The following is a 21,707-nucleotide window of genomic DNA, read 5'->3' on the forward strand; positions in this document are numbered from 1 at the left end:
TGGGGTTAATAATGGGTTTAAGAGAATTACTGTTCACAAAATATTAATGGGATGAAAGAGTGAAGATTCAGGATGAGGGAGGTGGTAGACCTCCATGTCTTCTGGTTAAAACACACCTGGTGGGATTTGCTTATGTTTGTGCCAAATGGTATATGGGACCCTATCAAGCTAGAGCTTAAATAGTAGAGAACACTTGGTAAGCATGTAAAAGAAGGGTTTGAAAGAACTAAGGATGTTTAAAGGAAGGAAGGAAGGAAGGAAGGAAGGAAGGAAGGAAGGAAGGAAGGAAGGAAGGAAGGAAGATAGAAAGGAAGGAAAGTCCTGAGAATATAGCCTGTATTTAAGTTACTCTCACATGGAAGAGATTTAGTTTTTCTCTTGAGGTTTCAGGGAATTGGTTTAGTAACACTGCTTGGTACAGATTTGATGGCAAAATTAGAATACACCATGATTTAAAAAAAGTTCTTACTGCTAACTTCTACTAAATGATCACATTTTTGTCTTTTCTCTGGTCATGAGTCACAAGAGAAAAAAATACTAAACCTTCTATAAAATCAGTTATGCTGTGGATGATGCAAGAGTCAAGGGATTCCTGTGGCTCATGACAAACTGAAACGTGATGGGGTTTCTAATGAGGAGACAGGCAGTGCTGTCTTAGTCAGAGAGCATGATTCATTCACTGTCCTTTGGAAAAGTTCAATCACTTTGCCATCCATTTTCCACAGTAAGCTTATGGTCCCAAGGAGCTTTAATGCTCATCTACAGTGAGACTTCCTGATGTAACTCCCATACAAACTGAATATGAGAATGCAGTACAGACACACTAACCACTCTTGATAGCATGATATAACATTTGACATATTGGTTATTTAAGAAATCTCAGAGTAATAATGTCTTTATTTATTTTGATTCCAGCTTGTAAAAATGATAGCAGTGAACTATCTTAAAAGCTATGATTTCCAAAGAGAACTCAACCTTAACACCTAAATGATAAAGTACTTGAACTGATAGGAATGAAACCATAGAAGAATCACTCTAATAATAATTTACAGAACCAAAGAGTTCCCAAAATATTATGCTTGCAACAAAAACAGACTATCAGGATGTTCTCCCAAAGTATGAACATTACACTCTGATTGTGATTTTTTTAATGCCTTCTCTGATTAAACTCTGATAATATCTGACCCTGAGCCATTTATCCCACAGAGTTGACTTAGCAAGCCCATCCTGCCCAGTCATTGGTCCCACTTTTTTCCCATTTGATTCTTACTGTTTCTTTCTCTAGGATAGTCAAGGTATCTCTCTTTTATTTTTTCTTAATAATTTCCATCACAGAGTTAATCTAATAGAATACAGAGAAAGTCAATACAGTTTCCTAAGTTTTCTCTCCTCTTTTAGGGATTGATGCAGAGTTGCAACCAGATGCACGCTTCCTACCTCTTCCAGCAAGATAAACATTACGACCTGTCCTATGACACTGGAGACAAGGCCTTGCAGTGCGGACGCCACGTTGATGTCTTTAAGTTATGGCTGATGTGGAGAGCAAAGGTGAGCATGTGTAGATCTGCTGAGTGTCTACCAAGAACACAAACTGAATCTTAGTGTTATATGTTAATAATTGATTTCCAAATTGAAAAGCACTTACCCAAGATTAAGTTTCCTTTAAAAAAAAAAAAAAATATATATATATATATATATATATATATATATATATATATATATATATATACTGTTTAATTTCAGAGAGGAAGGGAGAAGGAGAGAGAGAGAGAGTGAGATAGAAACATCAATGATGAGAGAGAATCATTGATTGGCTGCTTCCTGTACTCCACACTGGAAATTGAGCCCGCAACCCAGGCAGGTGCCCTGATCCATAACCTCCTGACTCATGGGTTGATAATCAATCACTTTCCCATACTATCCAAGAAGATTAAGTTTTTTAAAACTATATCTACATATCTGCATTCTATGATGGGTAAGAATATAATAAAATCCATTATATATATATATATATATATATATATATATATATATATATTTAATCCAGTTTGCTCTGAATGTTCATTTATCTAGAAAACAAATCTATGTTGCTTTATGTGTCACAAATCTGATATTTAAGAAGTGTTTTGTCGTTTTATCCCAACTCTTGGCTTTTACCCACTAATTGATGACAGTGCACATTAACTGAATCTAAAAGTATATGTTTGGAGAACAAAAAAGGAAAAGGAAAAACACATCATGATCACTTATTTTTGACATTTCAAAGGGGTAACCTCTAGTTATAATCTTTTTTAAAAACTACAGAAGTATGGATTCTCCTTTGTATGATTTTTTTTGGTTGACTTCAGAACTTAAGTGTGGATAATGACTCCTCTCTCAGAAACACAAACTCTGTATCTAATGGTTTGCAGTACTGGCTGGACCTAACTGTAGCCTTCTAAGGGCATTGTGTATGTTTAAGTGTAAGTGGCTGGAAAGCCTGATTTTTATTTTTATTTTTTTCATTTTGACCAGACTCTTAACTTAAATGTCACAAATCAGTGACTTCACATCTGGTCTCATTTATCTCCCACAGGAGGCAATGCCTAGAGCCAGCTGGACATGCTAGAAAAGCCCAACTGCTAAAAGAGTACATGAGGAAAACTTGACAAAGGAAATGGGAAAGGAAGCAATAGGAAGGAAGTCGGGAGTCGTTATGCCCTGATGTTCTATATGGAAGGGAAAGGTCCCAATACAAACATGAGACAGGTTCAATCCCATAGGAACAAGCAGATAACTAGGTCTGTGGGGGTGAGACATGCCAGAATTAAACTACAGAACGGGCTTTTCCTTGGAATTGTGTAAAGAGGTCTGAGCCATCTCCAAACCCATGAGTCCCTTATGCTTGTTTATAAAATTTTCAAAGTAAAATGAATTGCCGTAAGCATTTAAGAGAGGAGGATGGTTAACAAGAAAAAGAGGGAGCTTGAAAGTCAAACAATATAGTCCATCATGATTTTTATAGGCTCTTCTTTAAATTCATCCTGAGGAAAAAAGGCAGGTGAAATAGAAAGAAGCTTCATGCAGAATAACACTCAGGATGGCTGGATAGCTTGCTCTGCAGGCAAACCTCCATTATACTGTTCACCCCAGCTGAATGTTCTCTGTGAGTTGCTAAGTATTAAGTAGCTGCCTAGAATGAGGCCCCAGGTTAGTTTTTATCCCATTAAGGTAGTGTGATGGGTGAGGTAGGCAGGGAACCTTTTTCTCTTTTGAAAGGTGAAAGCTGACAATGACACATTCAGTTGGCAATGAGACTTTCCTTTGAGATAAACAAATAAATAAAGAATATGAATTATTGGTGTATTCTCAAGCTATCAAAAGGAATGGGATTTTCATTTCATCAGTTGGTGGGAATTACAAAATATCAGCCAGTTAACTTGAGGTAAGCTTGATCACTAAATATTGTTCAGTACCATCCTTTTGGTCTTCTTTCCTGTGGCATTTTTATTAAGATGATGATCATCAGCCACGTTTACACAAAAATGTCTCTCTCATGCTTCATCAGTTCCTGCTGCTCCTCTTCCATCTGAAGCTTCCTCGCCAGCATGGTGCAGCCGCTTGGTGCTTAGAGAAATAACTCGGAGGACATCAGGTGTGAATTAAACAGCAGGAATAAATGAAGCCTGAAATGAAGGCAAAGGATCCAGTTTCTAAAGTGCTGAAATGAAGGCACCAGGAGAGGGGGAGGGAAAAGAGGAAAAAGAACAATACCAGCAGCCACATAACTTATGAACACATGGTCTCTTAATTCCTTGTGTAAGACCTTAAGCACCTAGACATCTAAATAGAAAGCTGGCTTTCAGAAGAAGAAAAAAAGCTGCATTTTTTGCAAAGTGAATTGGTAATAATTGTTAAAATAATAAGTGTAGTCCTACACTCTGGATCAGAGGTGAGGATAATTGCCTTCTTACATCATAAACTGTCTAGTAATGCCAGCCAGGAAAGGGGAGGTCATTTCTCCCGAGAAAATCCAGGGAAGAGTGAGCCAAGATCTTCTCTCTGACATGTCCTCTTGCTCTGAGGAATGAGGATACAATCGGAAAAATCAATAATCATTAAACCCTCTGTTATTTGTAATGCCTGAAGAATGCAATGTTTCAAGTGACTCCACATTTTCTCCCAAGATAAACTACTTGAAAGATAACATCCTATGTATAAATTACTATTCCTTAATCTCTTAATGACTAATGGAATGAAGTGCACTGATGACCTCCATCACATTAGGTCCAAGATTACTTGATTAGACCAATTTATTTTTTAAAAAGCCTCCTGATGTAGGATGCTGGGAGGTGCTCTCGACTGCTTCATGGTACCTGTGTTTAGCAAGGACACTGTGCCTGCCCTCAACTTTATTCTAATTGAGTAGAACTTTCATTTTGTCTAATGATTATTTTCCTTTTTGGCAAATTTTTTCAGTGGTGAAACTTGGTGGTAGAAAAAAGTGTTTAAAATTAGTCCCCCTTTTTTGACCTGCAGGGATGGTTTAATATGTAACTAATGAGTCTTCACAGTAAATCTCTGTGTCTGTATCTTTATGCCAATTGGCAGGTTTCATTTTTTTATATAAATATATTTTTATTGATTTCAGAGAGGAAGGGAGAGGGAATGAGAGATAGAAACATCAATAATGAGCCAAAACCAGTTTAGCTCAGAGGATAGAGCATTGGTCTGTGGACTGAAGGGTCCCGGGTTTGAACCACTTAGCCTCCTTAAATCCATCAGCTAGGGCAGCAATCTCCAGGGAAATAGATTGCTAAACCTATGAGATTTTTTAACTGCAGCTTATTCTTAAATATGTGTCATACACTAAATGTCACTGCATGTGCTGGGTCCCTCTTTTGGCTAGAATGACAGGATTGTGTGTAAACAGGAAAGTGGGCTCATCTTGTCTCCTTTACAATTGCTCACTTTAGTTTCCATATTGGATTAGTCATTGGTAGGCCAGTTCTAAGAGCTCCTGGAATGAGCGTGAGCTGCTTTTCTAAGCTTTCCATCAGCACGCCACAAGCATCGAAGGCAAGCCATTTTAAAAAACAATGTGGCCTGACTTCAGTTAAACAGTCCTGGTCCGAGGCAGCTGGGCTGTTTTTCCTAATTCCAGACCCTGGGCTCCGGAACTGAAAGCTGGAAGGCTTCTGTGACCTCATTGGACCATCACACACACATCAGCCATTGATCCCCAGAGGAGAAATCGAATAAGCTTTGCAGCCTGACAGGCTAGCAAAGCATCTATCTGCATGCCCCTAAAGATTCCTTTATTCAAATGTTCACTGAGACTGTTCCTGTTTGTTCTATGATGGGGTACATTTGGTAAACAAAAGCGGGGTCTGGAAATGACAAATTTACATGATGGGCAGGGCCTAAGCAGCCTCCGGTGTGAGGGTGGGGGTGGTCTCTAATGATGCTTCTTATCCACTGGAAGCGAAGATCCCAGCCCTCCTGTCATTAATGACTTCCATAATTACCCCTATGAATGCAGACACAAATTTTCCCCTTGAGTAATCAAAATAATTGCCTGGGGAATGGAGGTCATGAGAAGAAAAGGAGTCTCCATGGAGAACAGTAACACTAGAAGGAAAGGGAACAAAAACACCTGAGGGGGAGAACAGTAAAGGAGAAAGAATTGCCAGAAAAGCTTCCTGAAATACTCTCTTCTGTTAGGGAAGAAACAGAGGTGGCAGGAAGACCATCTGTCTCGAGGGATCACTTATCCCATAGCTCAGCCTGGGAGCTCAGTCTGGGTGTTCACCACTTTTCTCGGCCTCCCTGAGTCTCTTCTTCTCTCACTCAGGGAACTGCTGGGTTTGAAGCACATATTGACAAGTGCTTGGAGCTGGCAGAGTATTTATACAATATCATAAAAAACCGAGAAGGATATGAAATGGTGTTTGATGGAAAGGTATGTCTTCCAATTTTTACAATATCAAAATGTTTAGTTAATTGCCATTCTTGTGCTTGATATATTTTTTTACTGTCAATAATGTACTATCCAGGTAAGTGGATCATTACAAAGGAGAAGAGGGATGAGGGGGTAGCTCTTCTAAGTTGGAGTAAAAATCATACTCCCCCAAAAATAATGGCAATGGGAGATATCTTTAACACTATCAACAATAAAAATATATTAATAAAAAAATTAAAAGTAACTGAATAATGTTGTGAAAGTCAGGCACTTCAAAGGTGATTACGGGTTTAAAAGTAGAAATTGTATTTAGAAGCTGCAGAATAAGTAGGTTAGAAACGTCCTTGGGATTTTCAAAATTGCCAGTTTGTACTGAGTATGAATCTTATTTTCCTCTACGTAGCCTCAGCATACAAATGTCTGCTTCTGGTATGTTCCTCCGAGTTTGCGTGTCCTGGAAGACAACGAAGAGAGAATGAGCCGTCTTTCAAAAGTAAGTGATACAAGCTTCTCTGATACAGTTGTTGGTGATAAATTAGGGCTTTTCCATTTATACTTTCATGAGATATTCATAGGTCTGTAGGAGAAATCCATCCTTAACTTGGTGCATGGACCCTCAACCCTCTGTGAGCTCCTGTGGAGCCAGGGCATGCAATGCTGGTATATCCAGACTTTTACAATTGTACTTACTGGCATTGACTGACGTGCCAAGTGAAATAGGTGCTCAGTTACAAGCATAGAAGAGACTTCGGGCACCAGAAATAATTGGGAAATAAAGTGGCTGCTGATCCTTCTGAGCTGTCAAGGTCAAGGCTGCCCTGTGGGGCCGTTGGAGCTGTGGTGACTCCCAGAAGGTAACAGAGCAGGGAGCAGTAATAAGGACCACTGGGTAGTGGGAGGTGTGTCCCAAGCTCAACTTGATCTAGCATGACATCATGTCTCTCTCACAGCCACTTTGGAAACTTTGTTGTCTCTCTGCTCCACTGATGGGGAACCTGAAACACAGGGGGGGAAAAGTCACTTTTTCAAAATCGCACCCAAGTCTGACCTCAGAGCATGCTATAAACTATACTGTGGCCAGTAAACCCATTTTCTTTTATCATGTTCTGCTCCCATCACTTCACACAAGTGAAATATGGGTTATTATGCCTACCAAAGAGAGCCTTGCAGGGGGGATAAATGCAGGGATCCATCTCCCACAGTGTTGGAGAAATGGGAAACTAGGGATGAGCCTGTATATTTGGATCTTTAAGGTGGATGGGTTGGCTGGTTGGCTGGCTGTTTGCGTGGTTGATTAGTTGGTTAGTTTTCTATTGTCCACAAAGAAGAGATGTCCTCCAGTCACTGTCCAGAACAGAGGAGGCACCCCCCTCTCATCCATCCCCACTAAGGCGGCTGGGCTGCCTCAATGACCTTCTGGAACACCTTATTTTCTTCTGAGTTAAATAAAGAACAGGGTTTTATGTGGGGTTTAAAACCTCCAGAAAAGCTTATAAATGTTAATACCTCCACTTAGAGACCCAGACAGAAGACAACTTACACATAGTTGAGGTTCTTAAATCACAACTTCCAGTTAGACCTTTGGTTCACATCCCTGGCTACACATTAGTGTTTGTTCCCAAGCTTTATAAAATACTGGTGACCAACTCTTACCCCAAGATTTTCATCCAATTTGTTTTGAATGGGCTTGGGGATAGTTTTAAAAGTTCTCCAGGTGATTTCAATGTAAAACCCAGGCTGAGAGGCAGTGACTTAGAGCAGTGGTCAGCAAACTCATTAATCAACAGAGCCAAATATCAAGAGTACAACAATTGAAATTTCTTTTGAGAGCCGAAAGCCAACTTCTGCGCATGGGCCATGAAGTTTTAATCGCACTGTATGTGCATGCCTGCATCTGGTGTTTTGTGGAAGAGCCACACTCAAGGGGCCAAAGAGCCGACCACTGACCACTGACTTAGAGGAAGAATGAAAAAAGCTTATAGAGCATGGGTGTGTATGTATGTCTGGGGTGGAAGGGATGGTAGCTATGTTTGCAAGTTTAGAGAAGTTGGTTCATTGCAGGAAATTAAGCCAAGGGCATAATGGAGTAAGGATGGTTATATTGGAGAAAATTATAGGTTCTTGAAAAAAATAAAAAATGATCTGCTACTGTTTGAGAGGAAAGAATTCATTTTTTTTCTGGAACTTCTATGGTGGCTTCTCCATGGTATATATTATCTTAACAATAACTAATTTCATTTGATAAGTTAGTTAGAAATTAGATATTTCCATTTTTATTGGATTTCGCTCCTTTAATTCTGTGACCAGGCAGAAAATACATAAAGAAGTTTGGCTGATTCCATTTGTTAAATTGACCAATTATTGCTGGGCTGAAGGATGGATCAAGATGGGAATACAAAACAAAAAGAATTTTTTATCATTTTCTGAGCAAAAGTCAACTCTGAGTTCCCCAGTTAAATACAGCTTTCTTCAAATACCTCTTAGATTTAGCACATCACATAAACTGTAATGGAATGGAAATTATTTCTTGAGAACAGCCATTAGAATATTAGTAAGTTACTTTTATGCTGTAGATAAATTAATTTGAAAGTCTCCTGGTATAACAAAATGAATTCTCCTAATTTTCCCCTAACCTTTGACTCCATTTTCCTAACTCTAATAGAGAGAATTCAGCAATTCAGAATTGGAAATCAAAATAGAACCACAAATATCAAGGTGAAATTTCTTTTATGTCAATAATTTTTTCAGAGTTTCAGAAAAGTTTTTCATTAAGTACAAAGCACTTAACCTATAATGTTTAGGGTCCAGTAAAATTGTTACACACACATGATCCAAGAAAGAAAAGAGCTGAGGCAAAGTAAATCATCTGTACAGTCCAATGTAGTAGTAATAGCCATATGTGGCTTTTCAAATTGAAATCAATTAAAAATAATTTTAACCAGAATTTTACTAGCCACATGTCAGGTGGTCAATTTGTGGCTAGTGCTTATTATTCATGTGTAGGGGATGGCCCTCAGCCGAACCTGCACCCTCTCCAATCTGGGACCCCTAGGACATTCCTCTCACAATCCGGGACTGCTGACTCCTAACCATTCACCTGCCTGCCTGCCTGATTGCCCCTAACCACTTCTGCCTGCCAGCCTGATTGCCCCTAACTGCTCCCCTGCCAGCCTCATTGCCCCCAACTGTCCTCCCCTGGTGGTCCGATCACTCCCAACTGCCCTCCCCTACAGACCTGATAGTACCCAACTGCTCTTCCCTACAGAACTGGTCTCCCCAACTGCCCTCCCCTGCCAGCCATTTTGTGGTGGCCATCTTGTGAAGGCCATCTTGTGAGGAAATGAGGCAGCCATCTTGTGATGACGTGAGGGCTTTTATTAGTATAGATACTGATTGGCATACTTTCAAAAGGTCAACTATAGAATTAAAAGTAAATTTGTAAAGAAGTATTTGACCTTATATTTTTTGTGATTCTTCTTATATTAAATGTAATGGGGAGACTTAAGCATTATAGAATGTCTTATTTATCATTATTCTGCTATTTCATTTTTCAAAATTTTCACTCACACTTCCAAGATTTAAAAACAAAAAGGTTTTGTAATACACAGTGAAAACATACATTTTGTGATGCTTTAATCTGAGCTCTTTTAGGAGGTAGGAAAAATGTGTATTCAAATTATGAAAGAGTCCTCTGGTTATTGTTTTCTAAAGGGTTGGAAAACCTAATGGCACAATGGAGAAAATAATACCCTAAAACTTTTAAGGTGGCTCTAAAGAACTCTTGCTGATTAGGCCCTTAGTGAATTCTTCAACATGCAGTCCTCTATTTTTTAACTGACTTTCTTAATTCAGCAAACCCAAAAATGTTACACACACATCAGAGAGATAAGTGAAAGCTCTATATAGTCATCAGAATAATCAGGATTTTATTTTCCTTCTTAACTTGCAAATTAGTGATTACGTAATGAAATAGATGTTCCATGTTTCTGCTAATTTTAGTTCATCAGCATTTTCTGGAAACAACCAAAAGTCACATGTATTTAAACAGCTGTGATTTCTGCTATCCCAGCTAGCTTCAGGAACTGGACTCAATCTTACTTAATGCCAAAATCTGGGAGGATGGCTGTTACCATTAATCTTTTAGCTTTTGATTTGCATTTATCTGAAAAGTTAGAGGTGGTAGTTCTTAATAATTAGTTTCATTCCTATATGTTTTTCCTGTGCAAACTAAATCAGGGTTTAATTCACTAAATATGGTCATTGTTTTATCAGTTCTAAAGAGCAAACATAATTGTTGCACAGGTAAAACTAAGGAACACTTATGTGATTTTTTTTTTTTTTTTTAAGTTCCTGCAGATACATGGATTTGGAATTCCTTTTTTTTTTTTTATCATAAATTTTTATTTCTTTTTTCATTCCCATGACATTATGCTTTTATGGGATCTTGCTTTTTTCTTTTATAGAAGTCCCAACATGCAAAATAGAACCCTTTCATTTTTAGATTTAAAAATATTTAAGCAAAATACGTAAAAAAAAATCATTCAATTCTTTGTATAGACAAGAAATTTTGAAATTAGTTCAAATGATAATGCACATTTTATTTTATATTTTACATATATATTTAGTAGTGTTATTTTATTTTATTTTATTTTATTTTATTTTATTTTATTTTATTTATTGATTACATATATGTCCTTATCTCCCCATTGGCCCCCACCCACCCCTGCTCATTCTCTTCCCAGGAGCACATTGACTTGCTCTGCCTCCTAGAACAAAGTGGTAAATTTCATGTCCTTAGGCTAGAATATTCTAGGCAATCCATTTTCAGAACTTAATCCCAGACTTGAAATATTAAATTATTATTTATATTTACTAGAGGTCCAGTGCATGAAATTTGTGCACAGGGCAGAGGGTGTCCCTTAGCCCGGCCTGAACCTCTCCAATCTTGGACCCCTCCGGATACATCCCTCTCACAATCTGGGACTGCTGGCTCCTAACCGCTCACCTGCCTGCCTGTCTGCCTGCCTGATTGCCCCTGCTTCTGCCTGACAGCCTAATCGACCCTTACCTGCTCCCCTGCCAACCTGAGTGCCCCAACTTCCCTCTCCTGCAGGCCTATCAACCCCAACTGCCCTCCCCTACTGGCCATCTTGTGATGACATCAGGCAAGAGAGTGGCGAGAGAGTGTGATGCCACCTAGTCTTTTATTATATAGGATTCCCTTGGATGAGGCCAATGCTCTGGATAGTTTTAATCCTTTGAGTTTAAAGAAGGATCAACCCAACAGAAATATCCCTCTTTATATTTCCTCCCCATAGAATAAGAAAGGGACTTAAGAATTTGTTATATTGAATCAAAAAACTCAGTGCTGGAACCATCCTCCACATTTTTAGATGAGGAAATTAGGTTTAGGAAGTGAAGGTAAAATGAAGGTGAAGGTGCAGTTTGTCTTTAGTAATGAAGGATAGCAGTGTTTGCCATCCCAACATATGTCTTTTGAGATATTAATTATTTTAAGCTGGTTACTAAGAAACAAACAATTCAGAAATAACCTTTGACCATCCCCCTTTACCCTCCTAAAGGAATTTAGATAGAGAACATGCTCCAGGAAGGATATTATATTATCACAGATAACTATAGTTTAATATAAACTAAGTGCAATCGACAGGAAAGAACCTAGCATGGTCCCTTTGATCAAAGTCTTCTCTGTATCTTATTGTTAAATATGGTGCAGAAAACATTTATTTACCAAACTTTTGCTTTTTCATCTTCATGAAAATTTCCTTTCTGTCCCAAATCACAACCCACCTCCTCTTTTCCTTAGCTCAAGATGGCATAAAAACCCTTAACTATCCAATCTGTCCATGGTTCTCATGCTTATGGCACCTGTAAAATAATGTTTGGAGATTTTCTCCTGATAAACTGTGTACATCAAATTTGATTATTAATCCATCTAGATGAATTTAGAAGGTGGGAGGAAATTTTTTTTTTATATCCCCAGTTTCTAAAAATTCACTTGTCTGATGGGAACTACATTGATTTTGTGCATTGAGTACTTTGAAGATGAAAATCTCATTGTAAACCAATGATTATTTATGTGTTGGCTTTGAAAAGTGATTATGTTCCTAGCAGCATTCAATTGGAATCTAACTATCCTTCATTTCATATAAATGATCCCCATTTTTTAACTGAGTTGTTGTCTATGTATATCTGAATGAGTCTACAGTGTTTCTATCACCTACTATTCCTGGTTGCATGTTTACAGCAATAAATTTAAAAGATCAGCTGTTATATTTATAGGCTCTGGTAATACCATATCGTTGGGCAGACCATACATACAGTTAGACATAATTTAAATGTATGTCTTTATAGTCAATAAGGAACTCCTCAATAGGCACCCAGTATCACGGTAAACAAAAGAAGTGGAAGGCACTGTGCTTGCCAGTGAAGTAGAGAGATAAAATGTATTTTCTCATAAGAGGACAAATGGAAATTAGAATAGAGTCATAACCTATAGGTAAGGATCATATAGTGATGAATTAAAAGAGAGAGATGTTAGTAGACTAGAGAAATCAGGAAGATGTTCATAGCAGTTTTAAGACTGTGGTGTAGCCTTGGATTGTGTGTTCAATGTGAACTATAGGACAAAAAGAGATTTCAAGCAAAGAGATCAAGTGTGACAGAACAAGTATGAAGGAATAAAAATATGTACAGTACACTAGAAGGGTATTACATAGGTTGCTCGTGTCAGAGTTGAAGGTTTATTTTGGTAAGCACTAAAAGATGAGTTCTCAGAGCTGGATGACAGGCCTTTATACTGAGTGAAGAGTTTGACTTTAATTTCATACACAATAGAGGACAGCTGGCACTGTAGTCATAAGACTGGTATACATGTGGAAAAACCTCAGCTGTGGGTGACTTCTAGGTTAAGTTCTTATGGGCTCAGCCTTTTGCCTCAGCGGATTCGTCATCATTATTAAGGAACATATTTCAAAATATATTATAAATTAAGGAAATGCAAAAGGTGAGTGAAAATTAACTAGGAAGCTTTAGGGTCTCAATAAAAAAAAATTGCTGTAGAGTCTCAAAAGTCTTCTGATTTTCATACATCACTTGATAGTGAGGCTTACCTTTTGGAAACCATTCTCTGAACAATGTCTTATTTCCAATGTTTCTACATTTATTGAGGGGGAGGGATACCCTCTCTCAAATGTTGTACTGCTAAACTATTTAGCCTTGGAACAACACCAGATTCTTCTCATTCTCCCAAAATACTGACTAGAAAGTCAAGAAAGAGGTAGCAATTACTTAATAGCCTACTGATACGTGGTTGGATGTTTTATACTTTCTCATATTTCAAATCATTGATTTGATTCTTGGGATCCTCTAATCTATTGGTGAATACCTATATATTATTCTTTATTTCAGTCAATGTATGCTTAATTTCTGATTGGTCCTTTTCCTTTTCTTTTTTTTTTTTTTTTTTTTTTTTTTTTTTTTGCATTTGCACTAAGATCCTTGAAAGTATCACTAAGTTCCCCAGTGGTTTCTAGACAATTCTTGAGTAACCTTATAACTGTGGTTTGAACTCTATATCCAGCATTTTACTTTCTTCCATTTCTTTCATTTGTGACACGTTTCTTGGCTGCTTTCCTGTGTTTGTTTCTATGTATTGGGTAGCTGCTAAGAAGTCTCCTTGAGTGGCTTTGTGTAGTAGATGTCCTATAGGGCACAGTAGCTCAGCTTCCCCAATCACCTGAGGTAGACACTCTTGGTGCACCCCTTTGTGGACTGTGTGCTTAGTTTTGTTGTAGTTGAGCCTTGATTGCTTTTGGTGTCACTGGGAGAAATTGACTTTCAGGCCAGTTGGCTGTGGGGACCAGCTGCAACTACAATGGGAAAGATGCTGTGCAAGAGACACCCTTATGGAGCAGGACTTGCTTCAATGGGGCTTTAGTGCTCACTGAGTCTGCCCCTTGAGTTTGTCACTTATGGATGTGAAGAGTTGTAATCTGGTATGGTCTCACTCTGACCACTGGTACACTGGCTCTTGGGTCTCCAGGGAGGTGCAAAGTCATCCACTTCCTGGGGCCATCCAGCTGGAGCTACAGAGAGATCTGCAGATTTCTCCTCTTTGTATCAGGTTCAGTAGTGCCCAGATGAGGCCCAGCTGTAAAGCAAGGCAGGCAGGTGCTGGTACTGGTTTTTGGACATTTTATTGACAGGTTTAGGGCTCTCTGACCCAGCCACAGCTTCATATGCAAAAGCCCACAGCTTGGGTGAGGTTGTAAATTGAATAGGGTGGGATTTCATGGAATCACCAGGGTGAAGCAAACAGAATTGGCTGCCAGTCAGCTTTGTCCTGCGGAGATGCCAGCACAGGAACAATGACCACTATGAGCACCTCTGTCTGGAAGAAAGCCAACTCTGAGTTACTGCCCCAGTGCCAGACAATCCAGTTTCTCCCCATTTGTGTCTGGATCCCCCAGAGCCTCTCCCAGCACTGGAGCTCAGAGGAAGTGTGAGCTTATAAATTCAGTTCATGGTGCTAGCCTTTTAAGAGGAGCAGCTGGGTATCCAGCAGCCTGTGTGTCACTCATCCCCAATCCGCACAGGTTTTTACAGTCTGTAGTTCTTACAGCCAATAGGGACTTATTTCCCCAGCCCTGGAACTCTGGGCTGGGGATCTGGTATGGGGCATGGGCCCCTTGCTCCTCAGGTGGCCTTTGCAGAGGCAATCTCCCTCCTGATTCAAAAAAGCAGCACACCTGGGTGCCAGACCAGCCTGTTCCGTGCCTCCACACTTCCTACCAGTCTCAGTGTGCTTTCTTCTTTACCTCTCTATTGTAGTACTTCAACCCAGCTAGCTTTTCCACAGTTCTGGATGATAGTTGTTCTGTGTTTTAGTTGTAATTTTGATGTGGTTGTGGAAGGCAGTGGGTACAGGCTTTTACCTATGCCACCATCTTGGTTCTGGAAGTTTATTTTAAGCATATATAGGCTCCCCCTGGGGCAGGGCCACCAAAGGGGAACTCCAAAGGGAAGGGATCCCCAAAATGGGAAAGCCTTGCTCTCTCTAAAATGGGAAAAACCTAGTCCTATGAGACTCATTGTTTATATGTTTATAAATGCTGGAATGTTCTTTGTCTCTGCCTGTCACTTAATTGGACACTTCCTTATTTTTTGTCCCCCATGTTTTCCCAATTGGCCACCCCTCCACCCCGCCCCTTATTCCTGCATGTTATCAGTTTCATCATTTCAAAGCTCACCTGGTGCCCCCCACCCCTTCTTCTTCCCATTATCTTGTTACATTCTTATAAGTAATCTGGCAGCTTAAAGCTGTCTCTGCCTGTCACAAATGTATTCCTCTCCCATGGACACACCTTCCCTAAAACCCACCTCTCCTATCTCTAAAATCCTTTCACTACCATGTATTATTCCTCTGATCACCTTTAAGATCTAAATATACAGGTGCTCCAGGCCTCCAATCCCAAGGAAGCTTGGAGGCAATTCCTTCAAGGAAAAACAAATATAGTTCTAGTTGTTTAGTTAAAAGCTGAAAATGCTACTTGATAGCAGATTATTTGACCCAGGGGAGAGCTCCCAGGAGAAACAGTCACCATGTTGGTCCGGTCTCTCACACAGGTGGCTCCGGTGATTAAAGCCAGAATGATGGAGTACGGGACTACAATGGTCAGCTACCAGCCCTTGGGAGACAAGGTCAATTTCTTCCGAATGGTCATTTCAAATCCTGCAGCCACTCACCAAGACATCGATTTCCTGATTGAAGAAATAGAACGCCTCGGACAAGATTTATAATAAACTAACTCACTAAGTTGTTTCAATTCTCTAGGTAGACAATTAAGTTATCACAACTTGTGTGAATGTATTTGTAGTCTGTTCCAAAGTAAATCTATTTCTATATTGTGGTGTCAAAGTAGAAGTACAGTGAAAAACAACAACAACATCGCTCTTTTAAAAAACCTTTCTTAAGTTAGAATACTTCTCTAATAATTAGCGTCAAAGGCTGTGTTCTAATCATTAAAGAAAAGCTTAAAATTCTTATAAGTACTTCCCTTACTTTTAATAGAGTATGCAAATCAAATGTTATTTTCACTTAACAGTAGTAGGATTGAATAGTGCCAAATTGCCCCTGAATCATAAAAGGTTCTTTGGGGTGCAGTAAAAAGGATAAAGTAAATATAAAATGTATGTTGACAATAAAAACTCTTGCCTTTTTCATAGTATTAGGAAAAAAATTCTAATTTACCTATAGCCACATTTCAAATGTATTTAAAATCATATAATTTTACAAAAGTAAAATATATATATTAAAAAGAAATCCTATTTTGTAACATATAGATTTTTATTTTATATGGGTTATATGCAGGGGGCAGATATAAAAACTAAGCCAGATTTTTTTTTTTTTCTTTTCATGGAGGGACAATAAAACACTTAGTTATTTTGAAACATAGGCCCACAAAATTCTTAAGAAAGGTATGATACCTTCTTTGTATTCATGTTATGGCTTATCACATCTCTAAAGTCAGTATTATAAAACAAATACAAAATAATACTGCAAGTCCCTTACTATAATTGATCGGATAAACAATAAGATTCCCTTCCCATTTAAAAATGTTTTCCACCCAGTTGACTTTTTTTGCAGATCTGCTCAGCGATCATAACAAGCCAAGCTTCATCTTAGACTAAATTAGGGTAATGGTCTCTATTCTACTTTTTAGTTCATCCTATTTTAAACAGTTCTCATGGCATCTTTCCAAATCATAATATTTTATTAGGTCATTTGGATTAGAGAAAAATAAAGTCTAATCAGCCTGGGTGAAGAAGAACAAAGCACACTCCAGAATGTGGTGAGCCCAGGAAATAAAAGCCAACAATGGGCAAAGAGATGTCTGCTTGAGAAAGATGGTGTTAGTCTACTGTCCAGAGTCCTTTACCACCCGAGTAATTGCTTAGTTTCATTTCCAACCATCTCTACCCACGAAAGTCTCCCCTGCTTACGTGCCCCATCATTGGGATCCCAAATAATTAATTTCAACTCCATGGGTAGTTATTTTTTGTCCTTCTTGTGAAAATAGCTCCTCATCTGAGATTTTTGAGACAGCACCTTAAGAACTTCTTTTCTCTATCTCCCATCAAGACCCAAAGTGCTCAGATTATGCAAAGATTAAGGTCCTTAGAAATCAAAACAATATTTGAAAGCATCCTCTGCCTCTGCAAACAGGATGGAGAGAAATGAGCAAAGAAGAGGTCCTACAGAGAGTTCTGAGCCTGCTGATTCTCAGATGCTGAGTGCTGGCAGAGGGGACTGTGGACTCATATGTGAGGCTGCAGACACAAATTTAGAAACATTTCTCCTTTCTCTATGGACCAGAAATCACTTTTAGCAACAGGCGACTTTCCCCATCCCTTGCTCCTTCCAGGTCCTTCTCCAAGTTTGCTGGGAGCTCAAGCATGTGTAGTGAAACCCCTACCGGCCATAGCCCAGGGAAGGAGGTAAATAGAAAACTAATAGGTCCCGACAGTTTAATAAATATTCTTTAAAGTAGGTCTGTCACCCACTCAGGTGGGAGTGAGGGAGGGAGGGAGGTTGTTTTGAACATTAGCCAAAATTCCAGTGCCAAAGGCTTAGGTGGAACCATTCTTTACAAATTTTAGAAAAGTTTGGTGGTAGCCTTGATCAGAATGAACATGACCATTTTCATTTATATAGCAATATTGTGTTTATTATTTTTAAATACTTGAAACAAGTGTGGTATTGTCTTAATCTGAGACATATGAAGTGGATTGAATCCATGTATTATCACAAGGCTGTGAGGGAAGAAAAGGAATCAGTTGTGTATGTATCTGTGTTGCCTTTATTGTATTGATAGTACTGTCTTGTCACCTCAGATCGTGGTTGTGTGCTTTAGATATGAACTTTACAGTGCTGCAAATCAACATGTGTTGCTGTAAAAGCTTGTACAATATATTATTGATATGTCTTTTTTTTTCTGTGTGCTAGCTGTATCGATATTCTGAGAACTGCATTCTCACTGTTCCCGTAATTTCTCTCTCTTCCCCTCTCTGCTGAACTGTACGCCCTCCACATCAGCTCTAATACAGAACATGCCCTCAGCTAAGCACCCCACTGAGAACCTCCTTTGACAATTGTGATTTCACAGAAAGCAAGGTGAGTGCTACTTTATCTCTGTGAACAGAAGAAACCAATATGGAATGTCACATGCTGCCATCCCTCCTGGGGTTTGGAGTAGGTCCTACTCCTTAGAATAAGGACAAAGAAAGCACAGGTGTCAGGTGTGAATATAAGGCAGGACAGGGAGTGAAGGACCCTAGAAGTGGAGATCACCTTGCATGAGCCGTCCTGTTTTCAAATGCTAAGTGCAAACACTGTGTATTTATTAGCTACGTGTGCCAAATAGTGTTCCCAAGTGGTGTTTCTGCAAGATGTCGCCATCTCTCCGGCATTATTCTGTTACTAAAAGAAAAAAAGAAAAAAAAGACAAAATGTAAACATGTGGTAACCTGTTCTTACCAAACGTAAACTTGTGTATGATCTAAGTATTTTATCTGTGTTGTCTCTCTAAACCCAAATAAATGTGTGAATGTGGACACAGCTCCGGCTTTGTATTGTTATTTCTGACTTTGCCACACTGTGGAGCTCAGCTTTAGTGAGTTGCCTAAACAAAAGGCTCTTCACCTGTCAGGGTGCTCAGCATGTCTCTGGGTCTTGGCTGGGAAAAAGAGCTCTCACCTCTGCAGTTGCCCACACTGTAGCGTCCGAAGCACATTGCTTACCACTCTGGTTTCTCTCTCAGCCAGATCCAACCTTTGTAAATAATATTTTATTATGGAAAGTTTTGTGTACAAACATAAGTGGAGAAAACAGTGCAATAGATTCCTTCCCATGAAGGACCCCCCTCCCCCTCCTCCCCCCCCAGCTTCAACATTTGCTGACTCAGGGCCTGAATCTCATTTCATTTATTCCCCCATTTCATATCCTCCCCACCCCAAATTGTTTTTATATGAATCTGTAAAAGAGGATTCCTTAAGTAAAAAAGACCTCAATACCATTATCACAACTAAAACTGTAATAATAAAATGTCCATAATCGTATCAAATATTCAGTGAGTGTTCTCCTTTCCCTGATTCTATAACAAATGCCTGGCCTGTGGCCCAGGAGACCCACTGAGGCCCACAGGCTTTTCAGGGCAGCTGGGACACATGTAAATCAGGCCGCAATACAACGCTGTATACACATGGGCTATTGAGGTGGGAGATTTTAACCTTAAAAACTAGAAAGTTTTAACCTTAAAAACTAGAAAGCCATGGGAAGGGAAGTGGTAGAGTATATTCTGATATGCCTTGCCAGGGACTTGTGTGGCCAAATAAATACAAATCAGATTAGTCTATGCTACGGGTGCTCTAATGCCATGGGGAGGAGGTGTCCTGAAGGACTGGGTTTGGTGGCCTGGAAACCGAAGCTCCTGCCAGGAGAAGTAGGATCTATGAGCCCACGTTTTCATCCTTCCCATGAGGCAGCTACTGGAGCAGATGCAGGAGTCAGACTGCCTGGCCTCAGGTGCCAGCTCTGCTATTTATCTGCTCTGTGACCCTCGACAAATCACTTCACCTCTCTGAACCTCCGTGAGCTCATCTGGTAAGTGAGGACACATACAGCACTTACACAAGGGTGATGGTGAAGGTTGAAAGGAGAAGAAAACCCAATGCCTGCCACATAGTGGGATGCTCAGCATGTGGTAGTTTTACTTGTACTCTGGGCCGATGCCTGGAAGAGCCAGGCCTCAGACGCAAGCCTTGCATCCCCCCTAACTCATCTAGACAAAATTGGGCTGAACCCAGAGAGCATGTGACCGCAGCCCCTCCTCATAGAAAGCCCGAGTATGAATTATCCCGAGAAGGAAGAGTGACTTGGCATCCTCCTCTTCCCCCCAAACCAATAAAGAGTTTCCAACGTCTCAAAAAGCAAGTAGCAATGACACACTAAATGCTCTAAATTGAGGGTCATCCCTTCCCAATGTCTGCCGCCCTTAGTCCTGGCCTGGAAGCACGTGCTGGATAAACACAAACAAACCACAGCCTAAATGGCTGCAGAGACCCTTCTCTTCTTGCTCCCCACTTTTGGAGAAAATATCTGTGGTCTCTATTTGAGTGTCAGCACTGAGGCTTCTGGCTCAGGAAAACTAATTAAAAGTATATTACAGTTGACAAGAAAAGAACTTTCCAGAGAAATTTCAATTTATTTAAACTTGATTACTTTGAAAATTCCAAGAAAATTCTATTATGCAAACTTGACCAGAGGAGAGCTCAAAATTTCTTTCAATTTAGAGTTTAGACAGTCAAAAGGAAATTTTGTTGCTAAAGCTTTTGCTTTTTCTGTATTTACTTAAAAGTCTGTTTTAGGATTGTGGAGATCAGGAGAGTAAAGAGAAATTTTCTTGTCCTAGCTGTTTTTCCTCAGTGGATCGTGCGTTGTCCTGTGGACTGAAGAGTCTTGAGTTCAATTCCATTCAAAGGCATATGCCAAGGTTTCAGGCTAGATCCCCAGCAGGGGGCATGCAGGAGGCAGCCGATCAATGATTCTCTCTTATCACTGATGTTTCTCTCTCCCTCTTCCTTCCTTTCTGAAGTCAGTAAAAAAATATTTTTAAAGAATAGGAATTTCCTTTATATTGATTTTTGTTTAAATTGTTGCCTAAGGGTGCATACATTCTCTCTGTCCTGTGGAGACAGGAGACACATTTCAGAGGGAGCACCATTGGGCATCTCCACAGTTGGCTGAGCCCAGGCTGGCCTCTGTTCAGGAAAGAGCAGGTGGGTCCAAATCTTACTAAGCAGCCAAGAGGTAAAGGAAGAATTTCTTCTTTTTAAAGTGGCAAAAACAAAGCATTTGCTCACATCACTGTTTTAGAAGGGTGGATGGGATTTGAGGTAAAAGATCTATTGAGAATTAACTGTCTAAAATTAGCCCTGTGTAGGAAATTGAATTCTAACATTGACTGATTCTCTCTGCTCCCATCATTATGAGCTACAATATTTTATTATTATTATAAGAGCTGATTTAGTTTAGGAATAAATTCAATGCATAAAGGATCCCAACCCAGTGACACTATTCATCCAACAGCTATAGTAACATTCAGTGAGACTCCATGTGGAAATGGGGAAGGGAAGAAGGGGCAAAGGCCTGGCCTAATAATCCCTTTCCCTAGATGCTCACCTTCAGTCTGAGGCAGCTATTGTATAATGTCAGAAGCCTTTCAATAATTCCTGAACTAATGACAAAATTCCTACTCCATAATATATTGTCTCTTCTCTACAGTTCTGAATGTTTCCTTGTTGGCCAACTTGGCTTAGTGGTACTTATTACAGAGGTTTGTAAGGGTCCGATGAGAAAACCCCTCTAAGGCCCTTGGCAATAGCAGAGAAAATTCCCTTCTTTTCCCTGCTCTGTCCGGTGACTGCCCTACCTTCCTGGTGTTAGAATCACCTCCCAGGGCTGAGTCTTAAGAGTCAACCTATCCACACCCTCACTAGGAATGCTGCTCTGGGTATCTTTTCATATAAATTTAAGGGGTTTTGTTTGTTGGATTGTTGCTTAAACAAAACATCAACTTCTGCTTGAGCACACTGGGAGCAGGTTTATTCTGGTAAATGCATTTATAAGGACAATATTAGATTCTATTAAGATTGAGTCCCAGTAGGGCAGACTAGATAATCACCTATT

At 39.5% G+C, this 21,707-nt stretch overlaps 1 protein-coding gene across 1 annotated transcript in view; it reads left to right on the top strand.

Moving 5' to 3' along the window:
* The window catches only part of GAD2 (glutamate decarboxylase 2), a 60,449-nt gene extending 41,871 nt beyond the window's left edge, over nt 1-18,578 (top strand). The window contains exons 13-16 of the mRNA XM_036460232.2: nt 1,399-1,548; nt 5,834-5,941; nt 6,345-6,434; nt 15,587-18,578. Coding sequence (XP_036316125.1) covers nt 1,399-1,548; nt 5,834-5,941; nt 6,345-6,434; nt 15,587-15,760 — 522 coding nt within the window. The 3' untranslated portion in view covers nt 15,761-18,578. The remainder of the gene's footprint in view (nt 1-1,398; nt 1,549-5,833; nt 5,942-6,344; nt 6,435-15,586) is intronic.
* The last annotated feature ends 3,129 nt before the right edge of the window (nt 18,579-21,707 follow it).

The sequence above is a fragment of the Pipistrellus kuhlii genome, unplaced genomic scaffold (assembly GCF_014108245.1).
Source record: "Pipistrellus kuhlii isolate mPipKuh1 unplaced genomic scaffold, mPipKuh1.p scaffold_m20_p_1, whole genome shotgun sequence".
Lineage (NCBI taxonomy): Eukaryota > Metazoa > Chordata > Mammalia > Chiroptera > Vespertilionidae > Pipistrellus > Pipistrellus kuhlii.